This window comes from Carettochelys insculpta, chromosome 2 (genome assembly GCF_033958435.1).
Source record: "Carettochelys insculpta isolate YL-2023 chromosome 2, ASM3395843v1, whole genome shotgun sequence".
Classification (NCBI taxonomy): domain Eukaryota; kingdom Metazoa; phylum Chordata; order Testudines; family Carettochelyidae; genus Carettochelys; species Carettochelys insculpta.
In genome coordinates, this window is record NC_134138.1 from 115,524,220 (window position 1) to 115,546,872 (window position 22,653).

General features: G+C 45.7%; 1 protein-coding gene across 2 annotated transcripts; it reads right to left on the minus strand.

Annotated features, from left to right (window-relative positions):
- Positions 1 to 5,580: 5,580 nt before the first annotated feature.
- On the minus strand, positions 5,581 to 17,812 carry NRSN1 (neurensin 1). 2 transcript variants are annotated; one of them, XM_074985888.1, is made up of 5 exons: positions 17,718 to 17,812; positions 16,026 to 16,102; positions 8,479 to 8,676; positions 7,035 to 7,188; positions 5,581 to 5,809 (listed from the first exon to the last, which is right to left on the minus strand). In XM_074985888.1, exons 3-5 carry the CDS (start codon positions 8,665 to 8,667, stop codon positions 5,787 to 5,789), a joined length of 366 nt encoding a protein of 121 aa, XP_074841989.1. In that variant the 5' UTR covers positions 8,668 to 8,676; positions 16,026 to 16,102; positions 17,718 to 17,812; the 3' UTR covers positions 5,581 to 5,786. The 2 variants fall into 2 exon arrangements, with proteins under 2 accessions (XP_074841989.1, XP_074841988.1); XM_074985887.1 differs by having other exon boundaries at positions 5,581 to 7,188.
- Positions 17,813 to 22,653: the final 4,841 nt, after the last annotated feature.

Here is a 22,653-nt window from a genome sequence, read left to right on the forward strand (position 1 = left end):
AGGGTGAAGAGCAGAGAGAGAGACATTTAAGAATTTGCTATCCTTTGTCTACGGTGGGACTTGGGGTGGAACATGGATTAGATCCAGCGTGAGGGAAGACATGCTTACTTCCCCAGAGTTTCACAACGGTTTGCCAGATGGCAGAGGACTGGTGAGGCTCTGGGATCATGGATTGCACTTATATTGGCATAGCTCTGCTCAGGGGTGTGGGAAAAAGCATCTCGCTGTCCTATATAGTTATGCTTATGGAACCTCAGTGTGTACACACAGCTATGTTGATGGATGAGGGCATCTGTCACTATAGCTAAGGTGGTCTGGGGGAGGTGATGTCCCTTTACTGTCAGCACACCTCCATCTGTTGGCATAGGCTGTGTTAGCTGGGCTATGCCTGCATAGGCCCCAGAGTTTAGACAGCCTAATTCCAGCTTCTGAAAATGAGTTGGCTGTAGCCCACTCTGCCCCTGCTGTCTTAACTGGTCCTGTCTCTTCTCCTGTTCCCTGCCTTTGCTTCTGTCCATTTTACCTTTGTTCCTGTTTCTTCCTCCTGTGCCTCCCAACCTTCCATCAATGTCTTGTGTTCCTCAACCCTCTATATTAGTCGTGCTGCTTCCTCTGTCCCTTCCATGCTGCCTGCATGCCAGCAGAGGAAGCACATCAGCTGTCCTCAGTCCAGTGCTAGGAGTCAACACCGCAGGCTGCCAGAAAGGCACAAGTGCAGCTATAACCATCTGTTCAGCTGTTCTGTGCCTATGCTGCATGCACAGTCTGGTCAGTACATGCGTGATGATGGGCTGGAGCATGCTCAGTGCAGCTACAAAATTCAGAGTATGTGGCTGCCAACATCAAACTATTTTCTAAGTAATAATAATTGGAGATACGCATCTCCTAGAACTGGAAGGGACCTCGAGAGGTCATCTAGTCCAGTCCCTTGCCCTCTTGGCAGGACCAAACACCATCTGTTTGCCCCAATCCCTCAGTGACCTCCTTAAGGATTGAGCTCACCACTCCAGGTTTAGCAGGCCAATGCTCAAACCACTGAGCATGTGTGGACTGAGTGTTATTGAGGCTTACAGTTTGGCCCTACAATGGTGGATTTTCTCAAGGGTTGCAAACAGTACATCGCTGGGGCCAGTGCGAGCCCAATACCATCAAGCATGGAAGGATTTGGCACTGTGCCCCAAAATAACTGTAACAGTTATTTAGCACAAGCAAAATGGTGTTCCCTAAACCGACGCTAGGAAATGACAGAACAATTTTTGCTGAAACTTTCCATAAAATTCCACCGTAGGCAGGCACCTCTCATGGAAAAGTTCTGCTTGAAAAGTTTTTAATTTTGGCAAAATTTTGACGTACGGGGGAAAGTGTTGGGCAGCCTTCGTTAGGGTTAGTGCTACCCTTGTAGGGTTAATTAATAAAAATGAAACTGTTTGCACTACTGTATTAATTCTTTGTATGATAAATATTACCTATAATCAAAACAAAAAAGCAGTCCAGTAGCACTTTAAAGACTAACAAAATAATTTAGGTGATGGGCTTTCGTGAGACAGGCCCACTTCTTCAGCTCTTAGCCATACCAGAACAGACTGTGGCTATGATCTGAAGAAGTGGGTCTGGCTCACAAAAGCTCATCATCTAATAAATTATTTAGTTCATCTTTAAAGTGCTACTGGATTGCTTTTTCATTTTGATAATATATAGACTAGCACAGCTAGCGCTCTGTTAATATTACGTGTAAACACAGGATTATTCTAGTGCTATTGATTTATATTTGTAATACAAGTCATGTTGTAACATGTACCATTAAGGACAAAACTGCACTCCATGGTGTAACCAAGGATCTATTTTTTTAAAGCTCTGTTGAAACTAAAACTTTACCTAATTGTATTAGATGCGTGACCGGCGTATGTGTGAGTGGTCTTCAACACAAGCCTGTCCTGATGCTCGAACACCAGCTCTCCCTCAGTGACTGAAGAGTGCAGCCAACACCCTGAAGGTGGGAAAAAGATCCACCCCAAAGAGAAAAGAACAAAGTTCCACTAAGGACAAGATGAAAGTCATGTCTGAACACTGAGGTAGCATGAACACTGCAGGACCCATAGGCTCACATCTAACCTGAAGCCTATAAAAATGAAGTGTGAGATGGGAAGACCTTTTGGTAACGTTCTGGTTACAACACTGAAGAGCATCGGTGTGGGCCCAACAGAGACCCGGCTCGTCCTTGTGCCCAGCTCTCCTGGCCAGTTAGCCACCGTGAGCTGGGAACTCAAGCTACGTTCAGGACAGGTAACTATATAGCAGCTGCAGAACGTTTGGGTTGTGTCATTTGTTTTGGGAAGAAGGGGCTTTCGAAGACTGAGGGGTTTCAAAAGGCCCCTGGCTCCATGGGCAGTGCACGATTCCAAAGTGGCACTTTCAAATCACCATGGCTGCCATTATGCTAATGAGGTGCTGCATATTCATAGCATCTTTCAAACTCCCTCATTAATATGCTCCTTCCAAAAGGAGGGCGGGGGGCTCATGTAGACACAGCTGTGTGTGTGTGAGAGAGCGAGAGGTATAGGTTATCAATCAAATCATATTCTTATAATCAAGGTGGCATACTGCCTTATCCCCTGAAAATATCCTGTGCATTTTATCTGTGTAACACCCTCTTCTCCCTTCAATACGCTAACTGCATTAGTCCCAGTCATGCGGCTCATTACCACAAACTTCAGTGATAGCTGTAAGGCCTGTCTCTTTCGCACGTATGGCTGCTGCAGTGACTTACCCTTACAGTGTCTAACCATATTAACCCAAAAAGGGGGATGTGGGGCAATATGATAGTGTCCAGAGTTTGTACCAGCCCCTGCTTAACATAGCATTATCGCCTGCGGGATTGCTTTTCCTGGCCTAAGACATTAGATGATGATAAAAGTGCCTGTTTAAGAACACTGGCTGTGGCTACACTAGCAACCCCTTTCGAAAGGGGGATGCTAATGAGCCACTTTGGCAGCTGCTGAGGGGCTGCCATGCATGTGCTGCCCCTCATTAGCATAATGGCAGCCACGTACCTTTCGAAAGTGCCACTTTTGAAGCACATGCTGCCAGTGTAAACGGGGGCCTTTTGAAAGGACCCCATGGAGTTCAAAAGCCCTTTCCTCCCAAGACCAAGTGGGAAGAAGGGGCTTTTGAAATCCAGGGGTTGTTTCAAAAGGCCTGTCTACACCAGCGGCACGTTTCAAAAGTAGTGCTTTTGAAACACGCGTGGCTGCCATTATGTTAATGAGGTGCTGCATATGCATGGCAGCCCCTCATTAGCAGCTGCCAAAGGGGCTTGTGAGCATCTCCCTTTCGAAAGGAGGCGTGCTAGTGTAGCCATGGCCATTCTGTGTACATGCAGCCACTGTGGGAAAAACTAACTCCTTTGAAAGCTGGATTTTCGTTCTGATTTCAAGTGTAATTATAAGAGGTTAGTGGAAGGATGGGAGTAGCTAAGAGATATTAGCCCCACTATTTTAATCTTGTATCGTGAGCTAAACTGTAATATCTGAAATGTCAGATTTTCACTATTCACAATCTTTAATTAAACTTCACATTGAAAAGGTCAGAGTGTCCTGCCTTCCAGCTGCCCGCACACTAAGAACCTGATAGCTGTGAAGGAAGGGTGTAGTAAACAAGTCCCTGACATGAAAAGAGCTTGATGAGACTTCCGCTGCTCTGTTACCTCTTGGCTACGTGGCACAGAATAAAGAACAAGCAACGGTGAATGATGCAGCTATTGCGTTTTGGTGGTGATTATTGCATGAGCAATCATCAGAACTCCCTTCCCCAATGAAGCACCTGTCTTTTCTTATTTTATATAATCAGAGAAACTTCAAGATGACTCCTAGTCCAAAAACCTGTGCTGAGAAAGGACCAAGTATATCTAGATAATCTCTGACAAGGGTTTGTCTAGCCTGTTCTTAGAAATCCCTGTGACTGAGACTCCTCAATCTCCTTAATATTTAACCTAAATCACCCTTGCTTCAGGTTAAGCCGTTTCTTAGCCTGTCTCACTAAAGGTGTGTCTACGCTAGAGGTTTTGTCGACAAAACCCAGGGAGCGTCCAGATTCCCAAGGTGTTCTGCTGCACTTTTGTTGGCAGTCTTATCCCACTTCCCATAAGGCAGAATGCCTCTGTTTACAGAGATCTGTTGACAGAAAGCTGGTCTGGATGCTCTTGGGGGAAGGTGGGGGCTCCTGGGTCACTGGGCCATGCTGTGTGCCATGCTTCCAGTTGGCCATTTTCCAATAGAGTGGCAGTCCGGACGCTCTCTCTTAAGAGTGGATCGCTTCTGCGATCCACTTGGTAGTTTGGTCATGATCTGTCAACAGGAGTCTTGCTGGAATATCTCTTCCACCAAAAACTTGTATAGATTACAGAGATTTGCTGACATAGCCACAGAGAATTGCTAACCTCCTCAATAGCAGCCTTCAACATATATGAATACCACTGTCAGGTCCTCTCTAAGGTTTGTTTCTGCTTGCAATACGGCCCTCATCGGTCAGGTTCTGAACATTTTATCGTGTTGTTTTCCTCTGGAGTTTTTGCAGTTTGACTGTATCTGTCTTAAGGTCTAGTACCCAAAATTGCATCTGGTCTGAACACCTGATTCTTACCTGCATTCCCCCCCAGCTATGATCCACTGAGCCTATCTTCCCTGGGAACTACACTCATCTTCTGAGCAGGGGTTGTGACGTGCTTTTGCACTGCAAGTTGTGAGTGCCAATATATTGCCAGGTATACACAGAACGAGTGCAACTTCTTGTTTGGGATGCTGTCATCATTGCCCATCTTTCATAATGTTAGTCCTTGGGCATTTCAAAGATGTGCTGCTAAGGCAGTCTATCTTGCTGCATCTGATAGGAATTTTTCTTATCAAGTATAATTTGCTTAATTCTGTCACCATCCATAATAATTGTTCCAGTTTCAGGTCAAAGGAAATCTCCACAGCCCTCCTCCTGGTTTCTGCACCTCCATAGTCCAATGAAGCTCTGCAGATCCAGAACTTCAGAATTAGAAAGACACAGAGCACAGCCATCTCCAGACTTAATCTGGATACCAGAGCTGTACATCCTGAATCTGATTCAATGTCCCTGCTGTGAATTGCCACACTCTGAATAAAGCCGATACACAAAGGGCATCAACACAAACACATTCACTTGTGCTATGCTGCCAGGTGGCTTCATTTGCTGATTTGCCTTTGAAACCGATGCAGCAAGGTCGCGACATTCACAAATTCAGTTATCTATGAGTGGCTCGTCATCCCCTGCACTGTTGCTGCCATGTGGCACGAGGTACTGTAGTCGCTCATACAGTGTGTGACGCTGTAGCTGCCCGCACGGTACTGCTGTTGCTGCCCATGTGGCGCTTCTGCAGCGGCCATGAGGTGCCTTAGCCACCTGTGCGGTGTCTCCAGATAATTGTGAATGTCAACATTCTCAGCAAGGGCTCTCAACACTGAACCCTCGCTCATGTCACGACCCTAATGTATTTTATGTTTTGAAAGGAAAAGGGTTACTTCAAAGGACTCCCCACAAAATTAATGGATGGATTGTTCATATAATTTTACTGAATCCATTCAAAAATAGACAGAACTATAAGGTGGAACATGTTTTCTGAGAATACAAAGGTCACATCATTCTTTATACACCTTTAATTTAAATCCACAGATTAAGAGAATGAGATAGTTGCCTCATGAGAACAAAGCTGTTTCTGTAGTAGAAGGACAAATCTTCAGGAAAGCATCCAGACAAATGTATTCTGGTTAAGGAGAGCAAAATCTACCACCTATAAAAATAGAACAACATTTTAAAATTTCTTTTGCTAGATTCTTTAAGGTCAACTAATGGGACTGGGTAGAGACAGGACAGAGCAGGCTGGGAATTTCATTTTAGATGAGTCTAATTGCCATCCTGCCACAGCCCAAATGTGTTACACAAGTTTTAAAAATATTTGACAAAGACTCATGGTGAGAGACACCACAACAAATAACCAAGGGGGAATACAGTGTTCTTTTTCTTTCTTAAAATTGGATGCTTCATCATCCTGCTGTTCTTGTCTTGCATTTGTTGTTAACAAAATTTGGTGATTTAACAAGGAAGGATTGTGGCAGTTCTGTGTTGGCTAGTGACAAATATGAGCCTAAATTGATGTCAGTTTCCCGTGTGGAAACACTGGTGGGTGGTGTGCCTAAATAAAAATCGAGGAAACAGTTTCTTCTGCACGAGAGACATAGAATTTGTACATGTATACTGTTTTTATAGAGTGCTGAATGTCAGGACTACAAACATCAGTAAGGAGGGTAGAATATTACGCTGTTTATAGCAGGACTGGAAGGTGAAAGAACACAAACTCTAGAACCTTCACTTAACTAAAAAGAATACACCACATTAACTTTTAACAGTGTAATTTTGGATGATCATGAATCAACCGCTATAAAAAGGCCCATTTTTCTCAAACTAGATGGAAACTAAGTTAATCTTTCCCCCACTTCCGTACTGTAGCTGTATTAATAGGCTGACCTAGATCAACATAGGTGAATACTTGTTTACGCTATTCATATAGCTGAACACGTAATACATTATTCAAAGCACTAATCACCTAAACCTTCCTCATTTGCCAACATTTAAATTCCATTGGACAAATTTTCCAATCATTTCCCCTCTTACAGAGAACAGGACTTGATGCTGTACTGTAAAGTCACATTCATATGCTCACAAAAGCTGACCTTTTCAAATTAAATGATGTATACATGAAAAAGGAAAATGTCAGGTTTCTGATAAAGGTTGGACATTTTGAACTTTGGACAAAGTGACAGGTATTTTCGATTCTCCTGGTGCTGGTGCTTTTGTGACTGGATGCGGGTGGACTTTTATGTCAGCTATTCTCTCTTTAAACCTTTGCTGAAGGTACTTTTCTTCTTTGGAGTAGCTTTTAGCAAAAGCAGACATCAACAGGCATGCTGCCATCGTGGTCCCACCAATACAAAATAAGATTGCTCCTGCCAGCTTACATATATCTAGGGCTCCGTTAAACTGAATGGCATGGTTATCCACAACAACAAAATCTTCTTCCTCGAGGGCTTCGATTTTTGGTGGCACAAGAAAGCCTACTACAAGAACTGTTAACCCGATCAGCATAAAAACCGCCCCAGAGATGAGTCCCACCTGGAACACAAGAAGAGTTAAAGATGAATGTGGCCTCACAGTTTATAACGTTTCCATTATCTAGACAAGTCTGTCAGTCCTACTAGGAAGCAGACATCAACTTTTTGGCCCTGACTCTGAGAATTCAAATATGTGGGTTAATTGCCATGTTGGAACTGTTTTTATAACTAATCTTTGTTTAAATCAGGCATATGGGAGTTTCCAGGAAAAAGGAATACGCATGTGGAGAAGCTCTGTGTATGTGTATCGAATCCCCTTGCCATGGGGAGCAGTTGTCCCCAGGCCCGGAGCGCCGGTCACTGCTGCCAAAGTAGCAGTGGGGGTGGCTGAAGCTTCAGGCCCCTGTGAAGTGCCATGGCAGCATTGCTCTGGCTGCAAGGAAGTGGGAGACAGTCCAGCACTACAGTCCAGGCCGTATTGAGAGCTTACTGCTCTTGGCCCTGCCTCTTCTGGGGTGTGGCAGTTGGGCCCACGGTGGCTGGTGGCACTGCTGCAGGTATCCTCCCGCTCTAGGGATTCCGTCACGTGAACGAGAACCTGGCTCACATGATGATTGTCTATTCTGTTCACTCTCTGTGGGGCACATGGCACAGGTCACTGTCAAAAGATGGGATACCTTGTTCGACAGACCTTTGTCTGACCCAGTATGGCTATTCTTACGTTACGTCACTAACATCACTCCTTTGTTAACCTCCTTTGTTAGCAGAGATAGTGGAGCTTTGGCATTGAAAGTCCTGGATTCAAACCCTGGTAGCAGTGTTACATATGGCCAACTCCTGCTTTCTGTCTAGAAAATGTCTCTCTCTGGCAGAGGTTAAAGGAGGTAGTGTGGTATAAATACATCACAATGCCCTATTTCCTGCCAAGCTTCACTAACTATAGCAGATTGATTTCCACAGGGGTTTTTCTGCCGCTCCTGTCAGGGACTGCAGCCTGACTCAAGGCTGCCGCCCTTCACAGGAGCAGGAAACCACTCCTGTCAGGGGCGTCAAGAGTCCGGCTGCTGCCCCTGACAGGAGTGGTTTCCCCGCTCCCATCAGGGATGGCAGCCTGACTCGTGGCTGCCACCTCTGACAGAGCAGTTTCCCGCTCCTGTCACGAGCGGCAGTTGTGTTAACCCATGACATGTGCAACTTGATTACGTGTATCTTGAGGGTTTACTGTACTGATTGTGTGCCTCCATTTTAGGTGCCCACCTTGATACATGTTAAAAGGGCCTCATTTTCAAAGGGTGGGCATTCAGCTGCAACCAATACCAAATAATAGCTTCTGCACAGTGGTAAGCTGTACCTTCCAGAATGCAGAGCTCCACCTGCTAGGTGACCTCTGGATCTGAAAATCATCCTCATGCTCCCAGATTGAAGCTGTACAGTCCTCATAAAATTGATGCAGATAGGATCGAACTCCATAGCGTTGATAACTTCCCTCAGCGCGACCTTGTGCTTGCTTGGAGCTGTAGATGTCTGCATATGAGCTCATCCTTCTGGCCTGCATGAGAGATTTTACACCAGACAGACCCAATTAGTGATCTTCTGGGATTTATAAAAGAGAAATCAAAATGGACTGCAAATAATGCCTTGGTATGAGCCCCACAAAGAGAAAAAACCCTGTGGAGTCCTCCCATAGACCCAAACTAATGGCTTAATCCTGCTAAGTGCTGAGCACTTTTGGAAGGCACAGGGGGCCCTCCACTCCCATTGAAGCAATTCGTGTTGAGAAACCTACCCATCTTTCAGGATTACACCTAAAGATGGATCTGTGAACACTCCAAAGTTGTTTTTTACATGTAGCATTACCAGGACCACAGTTCGCTAGGGAGTTTAAATTTACATGAAATTACATGATAGAGGCATCGCATGATGGTAGGACAGAGTGTCCCAAACGCTGATACGAATATCATTACAATGTGGCATGGTGGCCATCACTTGCTAGCTTTCTGGGCCAATTTGAAACATTTCACAACTCTTCTTGATGGCTACGTTTTTCTCAAATCTGTAAAACCAAGATATGGCTCTGGGCTTATTAATGGGAGACAAACAGCCACAGGATAACTGGTCTTAAAGACGAGCCTTAAAAACAACTTTCTGGCACAAAAATACATTTGAGGAAGGAAAATTTGTTCTAATATGTGAAAATCAGAAAGCGAAAATTATTATAAAGCCTATTTTAATGTACCAGGTGCAAAAAGTAAACATGAAGGAGAAAGCCTGGCCCCATTGTTTGCAAAAGGGTTAGGATTTTACCCACTGAGAAGTAAACCCAGTGTTCTAAATTCTTTCCATTGCAATCAAGTACTAGTAAAAGAAAGATTCCCTGGTTTAAATATCCAGGGCCTGACTCTGACCTCACTTATTCAGGTGTAACTCCACTGAATTTGTTAGAGTTCTAGAACGGTAAAATAAGTACGTAAAATCACTCAGGCTTTAAAAAGGAACAAGCCATCCGTATCATTTGGACCCATGGTAAAGAGACTGTAGAAGAATTCCAGAGACTTTAGCAATCCGCGCCCCACCATCAACTTATGCCTGGACCACTCCACACGAGACACACATTTCCTGGATACTACAGTACAAATCACTGATGGCCTGACAATACCACTCTCTACTGGAAACCCACAGACCGCGACACTTACCTGCACACTTCTAGCTTCCATCATGCACGCACAATGTGATCCATCATTTACAGTCAAGCCCTGAGATACAATCACATTTGCTCTGATCCTACTGACAGAGACTGAAAACTACAAGATCTCTACCAACTATTCATAAACCTGAATTACCCACTGGGAGAAGTAAAGAACAAATCGACAGGGCCATACCAAGAAACCAGCTACTCCAAGATAGGCCCAAAAAAGCCAGTAACACAACACCACTTGTCATTATCTATAGCCCTCAACCCAAATCACTGCAATGCATCATCAAAGACCTACCACCTATCTGAAATCATGATGCCACACTCCAGAAGTCCCTAGGTGACAGGCCTGTTTTTTCCTAGAGACAACCTCCCAACCTTACGAGGATTCTCACTAGCAAGCACAGGCTATACCAGATTAATACTAGTCCTGGCACTTTTCCTTGCAACAAACCCCACTGCCAACTTTGTCCACATATCTATTTTGGAGATACCATCACTGGACCTAACCACATCAATTACAGAATCATGGGCACATTCTCCCGTTCCTCAACTAACATCATATACGCCATCATGTGCCAATAATGCCCACACACCATGTATTTAAAACAGACTGCAAACACTCTTCAACAAAGAATGAATGGACATAGAACAGACATCAAAAAAACTCCAAATACACAAACCTGTCAGCCAGCACTCTATAGCTGCGTCTACACGTGCACGCTACTTCGAAGTAGCGGCACCAACTTCGAAATAGCGCCCGTCGCGTCTACACACGTCGGGCGCTATTTCGAAGTTAACTTCGACGTTAGGCGGCGAGACGTTGAAGTCGCTAACCTCATGAGGAGATAGGAATAGCGCCCTACTTTGATGTTCAACGTCGAAGTAGGGACCGTGTAGACGATCCGCGTCCCGCAATGTCGAAATTGCTGGGTCCTCCATGGCGGCCATCAGCTGGGGGGTTGAGAGATGCTCTCTCTCCAGCCCCTGCGGGGCTCTATGGTCACCGTGGGCAGCAGCCCTTAGCCCAGGGCTTCTGGCTGCTTCTGCGGCAGCTGGGGATCTATGCTGCAGGCACAGGGTCTGCAACCAGTTGTCAGCTCTGTGTATCTTGTGTTGTTTAGTGCAACTGTGTCTGGGAGGGGCCCTTTAAGGGAGCGGCTGGCTGTTGAGTCCGCCCTGTGACCCTGTCTGCAGCTGTGCCTGGCATCCCTATTTCGATGTGTGCTACTTTGACGTGTAGACGTTCCCTCGCTGCGCCTATTTCGATGTTGGGCTGAGCAACGTCGAAGTTGAACATCGACGTTGCCGGCCCTGGAGGACGTGTAGACGTTATTAATCGAAATAGACTATTTCGATGTTGGCTGCACGTGTAGACGTAGCCTATTAGAGCGGGCCATTCTTTGATAGGATAATAAGCCTTGTAGCTAGGAGAGAAGCAGTAGATGTGGTATACCTAGACTTTAGTAAAGCATTTGATATGGTCTCGCATGATATTCTTATAAAAGAAGCTAGGCAAATACAATTTAGATAAGGCTACTAAAAGGTAGGTTCTTAATGGTTCTCAATCTTGCTGGAAAAGTATAACAAGTGGGGTTCCGCAGGGTCTGTGTTAGGACCGGTTCTGTTCAATATCTTCATCAGTGATTTAGATATTGGCACAGAAAGTACGCTTATTAAATTTGCAGATGATACCAACCTGGGAGGGGTTGCAACTACTTTGGAGGATAGGGTCATAATTCAAAATGATCTGGATAAATTGGAGAAATGGTCTGAGGTAAACAGGATGAAGTTTAATGAGGACAAATGCAAAGTGCTCCACTTGAGAAGGAACAATCAGTTTCACACATACAGAATGGGGAGAGACTGTCTAGGAATGACTACAGCAGAAAGGGATCTAGGGGTTATAGCGGACCACAAGCTACATATGAGTCAACAGTGTGATGCTGTTGCAAAAAAAGCAAACTTGATTTTGGGATGCATTAACAGGTGCGTTGTGAACAAGACATGAGAAGTCATTCTTCCGCTCTACTCTGCACTGGTTAGGCCTCAGCTGGAGTATTGTGTTCAGTTCTGGGCACCACAGTTCAAGAAAGATGTGGAGAAATTAGAGACGGTCCAGAAAAGAGCAACAAGAATGATTAAAGGTCTAGAGAATGTGACCTATGAAGAAAGGCTGAAAGAACTGGGCTTGTTTAGTTTGGAAAAAGAGAAGATTGAGGGGAGATATGATAGTGGTTTTCAGGTATCTAAAACAGTGTCATAAGGTGGAGGGAGAAAACTTGTTCTTCTTGGCCTCTGAGGATAGAACAAGACACAATGGACTTAAACTGCAGCAAGGGAGGTTTAGGTAGGACATTAGGAAAAAGTCCCCTGTCAGTAGAACACAGACTTTCAGATCTTTAACAGAATCATAGAATCCTAGAACACTAGGACTGGAAGGGACCTCAAGAGGCCATCAAGTCCAGCCCCCTGCCCCAATGGCAGGACCAAGTACTGGCTAAACCATCCCTGATAGACATTTATCGAACCTGCTCTTACATATCTCCAGCGATGGAGATTCCACAACCTCCCTTGGCAATTTATTCCACTGTTTGACCAGCCAGCATTCCTAGAGGTGCTGCAGATGAAGCCCTTGACTTCGGAATGCTTAGAAGCCTTGCTTCTGCAAGAAGTTCTCCCTTTAGGGAGGGGGATGGGAGTCGAAAGGTTCCTAGCATCTCCCTTGCCTCTTGTTCTTCCTCCCTGGGGCGTTTCCTGACAGATCAAACCTAAGAGGTATTAGTCTTGCTGTTTGATTGATTTGCTTTCTATCGATTGGGCAAGATGGCACAGATTCCCAGCCTTATGGTCCTCAACCAGAGATTACTTTCAATTAAGAGAGGAAGGTAGATGTCTTTATATTAGCCATAATAAGACTGGGGCAGGCCCTAGAAAGCAAGAATATTCTATATGGTGGTTGTTCACTACCCTGCCTGCCTGATTCAAGGAAGGACCACACACGTGCAATGTCTAGACAATCTGAGAAAGCAAATTAGCTGGTACATGCCTTCTTCTGGAGACAAAGTTGCATGGATACCAAAAGGTTTTCTTACAAATCTTTTAGGCAACTGCAAAGCATTACTAAATAGGCATTGATTGGATATAGGATAATTTTCGCTAACCTGGATATAGGATAATATCGCTAACCTGGATACTTTCCTCTGTAATTAATATCTTAAAATGAATTTAATTGCTGAGAGATTATGCTACACTATAAACTTAAGTCTTTGTTATTTTTCCCTAGACAAAGTGACATGAATGCAAGTTTACAGGGTGAAGTTTCATGGAAAACACTGAAAAATATTGTGTTTATAAAGAATTGTTATAGAACATTTGTTGTTTTTCAGGCTTTTATTGATTCATGCCATGTGAAGGGAGAAGTCTTTGTTTCTTAGATATTTTTCTTCCTGCTGTTCCCATACCTGCAATCAAAATCCTGTCCAAAAAGCACCTAAAATCACAACCATCTCCCCAGCAACTAGCTAGCTGAAATGTTACAGAAGAAATGACTTCAGCTGTGAAGCACCTAAAAACCTTGAAGAACCCCCAGTCCTCACTCACCTTCCCCAAAACGTACTGGTCTCATGCAAATACTCTTAGTAAACAATGGAGGAAGGCAAAAAAAGAAAATGCATATATGTAATCAGAACTCTCCCAGATGCTACAATAAAATAGTAATATTTCATAAGCAGAATGATCTTATTTTCCATGAGGAGTCAGAGGCTTTGCAATGTTACTGCAAATAATTTTGTTACCTTTTTTCTGAGACATAATTTGACAAACGACATTTTTCACACCCTGAGATCTATTATGATTATAAGTACGTAAGTACTATCAATGCCCATTTTATAGATGGGGAAATCAAGTCATTGAGAAGTTAAATGATCTGTTTGCCAAACACCACATAGTAAGTTAATGGTAGATGCAAAACCAACCCAGGACTCCAGTAATCCACTGTGCTAGACAAGGTACTGCACTACACTATAAAGTGGCTACGTAAATTACCAGAGCTTCATTATCTGCACCACGTTTTCATACCTATGATTCAGATGATCCTATCTTCCTTCAAAGATAGGATACAACACTATCTTATCAACATGCCTCACAGTGCCCTGCAAGGATGGGTAAGCATTACCAACCCCATTTACCAGCTGTGGAAAAATGAGGCACACAAAAATTACGAGTCTTAATGAGAGTTTGTAAAGTGTTTTGATCACCCAAGGATGTGCCAAAAAACCTGAGGTGCACACACAAATTAAAGGCACTGACTTTGTTCACTACAGACACGCTCTCAAATCCCATATTCCACAGGTCAGCGTTGTCTCTCATAAATGGTATGTGTAATTCCCCCCTTTCTTGCAATGTCTAATTGTTTTTAACCTGTGCACAGAGAGATCAGAACAGAAATATTTTACTCTCACTTTACACAGTGTTAAGGACTGCACAGCCAGTGGAAGTGAAGAATGAAGTCTAATAGGTCATGTTGACTAGCAAGTTTGGCTGCTTTGTGATGCTCAAGCAATACCCTGGAAAAGTTAAGCCAGGCTGATAGCTGATTTGCATCAGCAGTCATGCAAAACATCTGGAGTATATCAGTGAATCTGGTACAATAGCTCTAGTGATCTTCATTGTCCTCTGTAATTTACTGCAATTAATTCAAGAAAACATTGTAATGTGGCATAGATTAATTTGTAAAGATGTGCATATATTAACTACGCACCACATTCAAAATAGGTACTGTATAGTATTGCGCTAATCAAATTGCGTATAAGGATATTTATAGTAAGAGCTAATGTCACCCTATGGGATAAACCCATGCTAGCCCCAGGTTGTGGGATTACTTATTTTATACGTACATTTTCTACTATACTAAAATTTAGAGTGGAAATGTACAATGCTAATTGTTGCATTTGACATTTGTATGAGTGAAAATGTAGGTAAGTGCAGAATGAAGAGGAGTAGATAAAAAAATTGGCCAAAAAAAAAAAAAAAAAAAAAGCAATGTTACAGTTGACAGCTAGTTTATCAAACCATCATTTTTTACAATGAAAATAAATGAACATCATATTCAGTGTAGCCAGTGCTACTAGCTGCTTTCATGAACACTGTTATAACCCTTGTCCATGCACCCTGCCTCCCTCAACCACTCCTCAAACACAAATATTATCAGCTGTTCTGTGTGGAAAAGTCTATCCTGATTCTGTTCTCTACGTCGAGATACTACCCATTCCTAGATTGAGCAAGGAGAGGTTGAAATTTTTCAGTTCCCAGGGGGTGAGATGAAATAGTGTACTCTGTCATCTTAGCTGCAACATGAGTGTGGTTCTTGCTATATGAGAATGGGGAAGGATGAATTAAATAGAATGTTGAAGTGATGACATAAAGGAGTTCACAATAAGTATGTGAGAGTGTATTCAAAGTCTTCCCTTTGTACCAGATCAATATAAATGATAGCTACTGTGTTGGAATGCTGACAGGTCCCTTGGCATAGACTTCACTTTTGTGGATAGGTGGGTATGAAGGCCTAGATCCTTAAAGGTACTTAGGCACCTCAATCCCATTGACTTCAGGGGGAGTGAAGTGCCTGAATATACTGATGGATCTGGGCCTAAAAGCCTATGCTTGGTGATCTTTAGTCCCAGAGTGGAAGTAAACCTGGTTACCCAACACCAGTGTTTTGGGCTGAGCTTAGAGCTTGAATAAAGCCAAGGAACAGCTGTTCATCTTTAGATCTTTTCACAGTATAACAGCAAGCCAATGTAATCATTACCAAGCTCCAGAAACACACAGAATTTAGAATCAAAACTTCAGAACATGCAGCTGCACCCTAGCAATCCCCTAGCAATTTTATTTCCATACTAAAGGCTTATTTTGTGCTTTATTACACTGTACTGATACAGCAGGAGAGAGAGGGGAGCAAGGCATGATCAGTTTTGTGAACAGATGAATACAACACAGAGCATATTTCAGAAGAAACTACTGAATGAATTTTCAAACTGCTTCAAGATGAAGTAATTGTTTAATATTAAATATTTACCACATAGAAAGCTGAATGTGAAAGGTATGCTAAAGTAGAAGAAAACAAATATGTTGCTCTTGCAAAACATGCACACACATGACCATGAACCTACAAGTGTAAGACACAAATTAAAATGGGTTCTTACGTTTGAAGTCCTTCTCTTCCTCCTGATGTTAGACACTCTGACCTTTCTGCTTAAAGGCTCATCTTTCCAACCTTTACCTAGAGGAGGAAAAGACTGCTAGAAATAGTGAATTCTTGAGTAAATTACCTAGCTATTGGATGGCAATTTATGGGATGAACTTGATGCTCAAAAATCTAATATCAATGTTCCCTTGTGGGAGATGCCAAAGCAAGACTGGTGGGCCTGATCCAAAGTTTACTGAAGTCAACGGGAGTCTTTCCATTGACGTTAATGGGTTTTGCACTATGCCTTCTATGCACAGGCCTCTTTACTTGTTTGAGGAGTGAATCCCATCTACAGCACCCCATTACTTTCCTGCATGGGCACAGCTGGAGAGAGAGAACAGCTGCTATTCCCCATTCTGTGCAGGTGGGTGGAGCTGGACTTCACCTAAGGCAGCACAAAGGAAGAAATAAACCACAGCAGAGGGAGAAATGACACCAATTACTTCCCTGAGTCAACAAAGGTGAAGCAGAGACCATACTGTGATTGTGTTAGGTCCCAGGTCTGCTCACAGGTCAGTATAATCAGGCAGCACCCTTTACAAAGAGCTTGTATAGCAATGCAACAGTCCCACGCATAGTGATTCATAACTTTTAAATAATAAATCCTGCAACAGGCTAGATCTATTGTAGCCTAGTGAGTAATTACAGTATGGTGCACCATACAATACATGAACATAATTGTGATTTGATGTTTGCTGCAGTTACTTGCCTCTAGGAACAATTAAGGAAGGCTGAGTTTTCACTTTTTTCTGAAAGGGTGATTGCATCCCTCACCCCACCGGGGAAATGAATGAAGTACTTACTCTGTCCTATAGCTCCTGTGAACGAATCTCTGTTGCAGTGGAGTTCCACAGCCCCCCCCAATTCTAATGACCCTCAAAATACCCACCTTCCCCTGCCCCAGCGAGGCAGGATCACGCCCCTAGAGGATACCGGGGTTTGCAGCTGAGTTATTAGCGTTCTTTCTTCACACCTGGGAGTATATTCACGGAGGTCCCCAGAGACCCCCAGGGCTGGCGGAGGCCGAGATTGAGTTTGATCAGCTGCCCGCCCCTCCCCCCACCCAGGGGGCAAAGTCGGTTTCCCCCTGGCTCCTACGGGAGACACACGGCGGCAGCGCATCTAGGGGGGGCTGAAGAAGGGAGAGGGGCGAACCCCCCGGCCCACACAATCCAACCCCCCTGCCGGCTCCGCTCTGCTCGGCAGCGCCCCCAGGGCCTGCGCTGCGCTGAGCGCCACCGCGGTGCAGCCGGCGATCCGCCTTGCCCTTGCCGGGCGATCCGCTCCCATGAAGACGCCCTGGGCTGCTCGTCCTCCCCGCCGCCAGCGGGCTCTGCCGGACGGGCAGGGGGCATCCCGCGCCCAGCTGCCCCGGCGCCGCGCCTCGCGGGAGCCCCCTGCCTGCCCCCTGCGGGCGACGCTCGGGCAGAGCCGCCGCCAGCGCCCCGCGACCTGGCCCGGTGGCTCCGCGGAGCAGCGGCAAAGCCCCGGGACGGGCTGCGGCGGGGACGTGAGGAGCCCTGCAGGGATCGGGCCCCCGGGAGCGGCAGGCGAGTGAAATCCCGGGGGGGCGGCCGCCGGGGCGCAGAAACCTGCCGCTCCGCAGGCTCGTGCAGGGGCTCGGGTCGGCCGCGCGCCCAGCCCTTACCTGAGCCTCCCCGCTGCCGCCGCCCGAGCAAGTGCAGCCGCCAGGCTAGCCGCACCTCTCCCGCGCGGCTCCCATCGCAGCTCCGGCCCCGCGCGCCCCTGTCACCGCCGCCCCCCGCGCCTGCGCACTCAGCCGCTGCTCCCGGCGGCGGCGGCGGCGGCGGGGTTGGGGGGGCGCAGCCCGGGAGCTCCCGCCCCCTCGCCCGCTGCTCTTGTCCCGCAGCCGCCGCAGCAGCCGCTGATTCGGGCGTTGGTGCTGCTGGAACGTCCTTCGCCATTGCTCAGAGCGCCTCGCGAGCCGGCGGGGGGAGAACTCACCGGGCAACCCCCCCACCGGGTGCATGGGGGGCCCTAAGCCAGAGATCTCCCGCCTCCCCCCCCCCGGTGCATGGGGAGCCCTAAGTGAGAGATCTCACCAGGGTGCATGGGGGACCCTAAACCAGAGATCACCGCCCTGGGTGCATGGGGGCCCTAAGCCAGAGATCTCCCCCCTGCCCCCCAGGTGCATGGGGAGCCCTAAGTGAGAAATCTCACCAGGGTGCATGGGGAGCCCTAAGCCAGAGATGCGTCACCAGGATGTATTAGGGGCCCTAAGGCAGAGATGTCTCCCCACTTTATAGGGTATATTAGGGGCCCTAAAGGGCTGTTCCTGGGCCCCACCCGCTCCCTTTGTAGGGTGCATTAGGGACCTTAAACCAGAGATTTCTCTCTCTTGCCCCTCTAGCGCAGAAGGATCACAAGTCAGGGACTGGAATGCAAGATACCTGGCTGTGGTTAGGGTCCTTAAAGGTGCTTCACAGGCCTGGGGGCTGAGCCTGCTCTCCTGCAGCTGGGAGTGCTGTCCAATAAACTTTGTCACTTAGCATCCAGTGTCTCCAGCCAGCAGCCAGGGCTGCTCCGTGTGCGAGTGGAACACTGAGACTTTACCCTGATGGAATGGGAATCAGCAGACCTGTGTTCCTGAGCCCACTCAGTCACTTCTGTGAACCAGTTTCAAGTCCTTTGCCTGCCTGTCTTTGTCTGTTCCCTCTCCAGAGCAGGAGTAGTTCTCGCTATGGTACAGTTCAGGAGTCTGCAACCGAAACAGGGAGAAGAGCCTTTTTTCAAATTCAGTTACAAAATCAATGCTTCGAGAGCTGCACTGCATGTGAATACAAGACAGTCCTGAATAAATAACGTCAAACCATATTTTCTGTCACCCCTCTTTTAAGAACAGCGCACACACAATGATTTGTACCTGTTAGAAAGTTGTTGCCCCCATCCCCAGGCTTAACCCCTCTCAGCCTCAAACCTCCCACTCATCCCCAGGATTAACCTGCCTCGGCCCTAACTTCCGCCCCTCCCACCCCCAGGATTAACTCACCTCAGCATGTGCAGCTCCTCCGCGGCTGCTGTCTCCTCCCACTGCTCCTCCCTGCCTCCTCCTCCTTTTCAGCGGAGCTGTGCGGCTCGGGCAGGGCCAGGCTCGGCCACCCTTCTCCTCAGCTCACTTGCCAGCTTAGTGCTTCCCCCACGTGCAGTGCTGACGGCCTCCTGCCCTGCTGGCTTCTTCTTCCGAGGCTTCCTGCCCTGCCACAGCTTTCTTCTCCAGAGCCCCGTGCTGATGCTGCCACCACTGAAACAATGAAACCTAAATTCAGTTGGTTTAATGGTGGGCAACTGAATTTAGCTTTTCGTTTAAGTGGCAGAAGCCTCCAGAGCTGCAAGAGGAGTGAGCGGCGGCCATGCTTAGAGCTGCAGGTGGCTCCTAGAAGAGCTGCATATGGCTCCGGAGCCGCAGGTTGCTGACCCCCTGGAATAGTGTATAGCCTGCCTACAACAATGGGGTCGCCATCCAGGGGAGGGGACGTCTAGGCAGGACTGCAATATAACTAACACGTGAGTAAGGTGTCTGTCGTTGCCCGTTGAAGGTGTCCATTAAATCCAAAGGAATCCATGGTCAGCAACTGCCAGGTTTTCAGGGCTACTTCCAAAGCACAGGCAAGAGGAATCTGTATTGTGTCTTTAAAATGATGATTGCGGAACAATAGTATCCATGGACAGAGGGACACTACCCCACTTTTGGGTGTGCTTATGAATCACAGTTGTGTGTGTGAGACTCCTGTTTAGTAGTAGACATGGGCAGTGGATGAAGGCACAGCTAGAGAAAACAAGCCCCAGCCATACTTCTTCAATGCCAAGGCCCTGCCGCTTCTGCCCCCAGACCCCACCCCTCCTGCGACCTACCCACCATGGAGTCAAGACATGCCTAACTCCAACCCACCTGAGGGTCCAGGGACCCAGCCTTCCTGGGCCTCTGGAGAGTGTAGGCTCTTTAGTAAGGCAATGCCTTCCCTTGCCTACATTACTCTCCACCCACGGTAGTAGGGCATTCTTCTCCACAACCCCAGTAGCATAGGCACAGCCCACGCAATCAAGGCCTGATAGGAGGTGAAACTGTGGTAATGTGTAATGGGGTTCACGGTTCAGCCCATACGCTGCAATGAGTGTACCATGCCCCCCAGTGGTGTGTATGGGAAGCACAGGGTTCTATGGCTGGTTCTGGCCATGGGTTCTGTCTCCCTGTCCTGGGACAGTTGAAGGCAGTGGAGCTGCTAGAGGGAGGCCTTGCCCCTGCAATGAGAGTGAAGATAAGGTGGCAGCAGTGAAAAGGGGAAATGTGAATGAGAAAGGAGAGGAGGAGGAGCCCAGAAAGGAGGTCCAGGCAGTCCCAGGACTGGCCAAGCTAAGCAAGGGCACTAGCCAGCATAGGAAGGCAACTTTCTTTGGGATAGTAACAGAAAGAAAGCCGTGCTCGTCTATATACTATCAAAACAAACAAGCAGTCAAGTAGCACTTTAAAGACTAACAAAATAATTTATTAGGTGATAAATAAATTTTTATTTATCTGGTCTGGCTATGGTCTGAAGAAGTGGGTCTGTCCCACAAAAGCTCATCACCTAATAAATTATTTTGTTAGTCTTTAAAGTGCTACTTGACTGCTTTTTTGTTGTTTCCTTGGGATGATTTTTATTGTCTGCTACATCCCACTTGCCCCAGATCTCACCAATTGCCTCTTGCCCAGATGTGGGACTTACTAGTACCATTGTGTCACTGAATTTGTCAGGGGCAACTAATCAGGATCCTAGTCTGGATTTCACCCTTTCCAGTTGGTTGATAGATAATTTCTGTAGAGTGGCATCAAGAAACCAATGGAGAAGAGTAGTGAGCCAGTCACCACCGGGAGAGCACTAGTTTGTGCCTGATAATTAACTTTAGCCTCTGCTTGCTCCCACAATTAGAGCAGATGGCGCCAGTCCAGTGAACTCAGTGGCATGACACCAGTTTACACTAGCTGAAGATCTGGTCTCTGGTGTTTTCAAAGGGGTGTCACCATGTAGTGTGGACAAGGAAGCACTCTCTGGTCTAAAGGAAGGAACTGCTGTGTCACCCTGAAGGAGTGCAAGGTCTACATGTTTTGGTCTGGTAGGAGAATGTACAATTTGCACTTGAAACAAATGTAGTATTTTGGAAATATTGTAACTTGATGTCTTGCAAAATTTTTCCTAGTCCAGTACTGTGAATGTGACTCCTAAATTCTATGAGCAAACAGCATTGAGCATGAGAAAGAAAAGACCCCAGCTAAAGGTGAAGCTATCCTGAAACAATTATTTTACAGATTGGGGAAAAAAGGAAGGACACTGTGAAAATATGTGGGAAGCTTTGCAACCGTGACCCACATGATGTTTGGATTCACCCCCAAAAGAACTGGATTCTCTGATAGTCAAAGGATTTCAGGGGAGGAAATTGGCAGGGATTAGATAATCTAGTGTCATAAAAGCAGGCTGAAGGATCCGAGATTAAAAAACCAACAACAACCTATTGTGAAACAAGGGAAGGTGGGGGTGGAAGGTGTAATCAATCAAACGAAACTTCGCAGCATGAGCTATGGCTTGTAGGGAAAATATAAGGATGCTAAAATAGAATGAATTAATACTAGCCACAAGGGAAGCAAGAAAAATGTATCCATATTTAAGCACTTTTAATAAATCAGAAATAAGATGAAATTAATGATGAGTTTAAAATAGCTGGGATGTCAAACTCCTTTCCTAAAAATCTGCCTTGGAAAAGAAAGGGAAAAGGCATTTGGATAGTTTGGGAATAAGGAAAAGTCCTGTGGCACTTTATAGACTAACAGATTTTTTTGGAGCATAAACTTTTGTAGGCAAATACACACTTCGTAAGTGACGTGCATCTGACGAAGTGGGTCTTTGCCCACGAAAGCTTGTGCTCCAAAAAAATCTGATAGTCTGTAAGGTGCCACAGGACTGCTCATTGTTTTGTGGATACGCACTAACATGGCTACACGTCTGATATTTGGCAATAATAAGTCTTTGTCAAAATAGCTATTGGAAAGATGTGAGTAAGGGAATAAACTTGGGATACGTGATGTGTAACAATTACCCATTCTGGATGACATTGTAAATGTCCTTTTTCCTTATTTCCAAACTATCCAAATGTCTTTTCCCGTTCTTTTCCAAGGCAGATTTTTAGGAAAGGAGTTTGACATCCCAGCTATTTTAAACTCATCATTAGTTTCATCTTATTTCTGATTTATTAAAAGTGCTTAAATATGGATACATTTTTCTTGCTTCCCTTGTGGCTAGTATTAATTCATTCTATTTTAGCATCCTTGTAGCTTTCCCTACAAGCTATAGCTCATGCTGTGAAGTTTTGTTTGGTTGATTACACCTTCCACCCCCACCTTCCCTTGTTTCACTATAGGTTGTTGTTTTTTTTAATCTCAGATCCTGAGCTGCAAATTAGTGTGATGTCTTTCATGGTTATGTTGAAATATACAGGGCTATATGTAGTACAAGATACTACTTCGTATGAGTAATGTTATCATAATCTGACCCTGTCTTAGAGAATTACCCAGTGAAATTTCTGCACTATTG

Excerpts from the sequence above, each read along its gene's own strand:
- NRSN1 (XM_074985887.1), bottom strand. The coding sequence starts at position 8,667 with ATGAGCTCATATGCAGACATCTACAGCTCCAAGCAAGCACAAGGTCGC. Across the intron at positions 7,189-8,478 it reads GGAGCTCTGCATTCTGGAAG|GTGGGACTCATCTCTGGGGC; the intron begins GTACAGCTTACC and ends CTTGTGTTCCAG.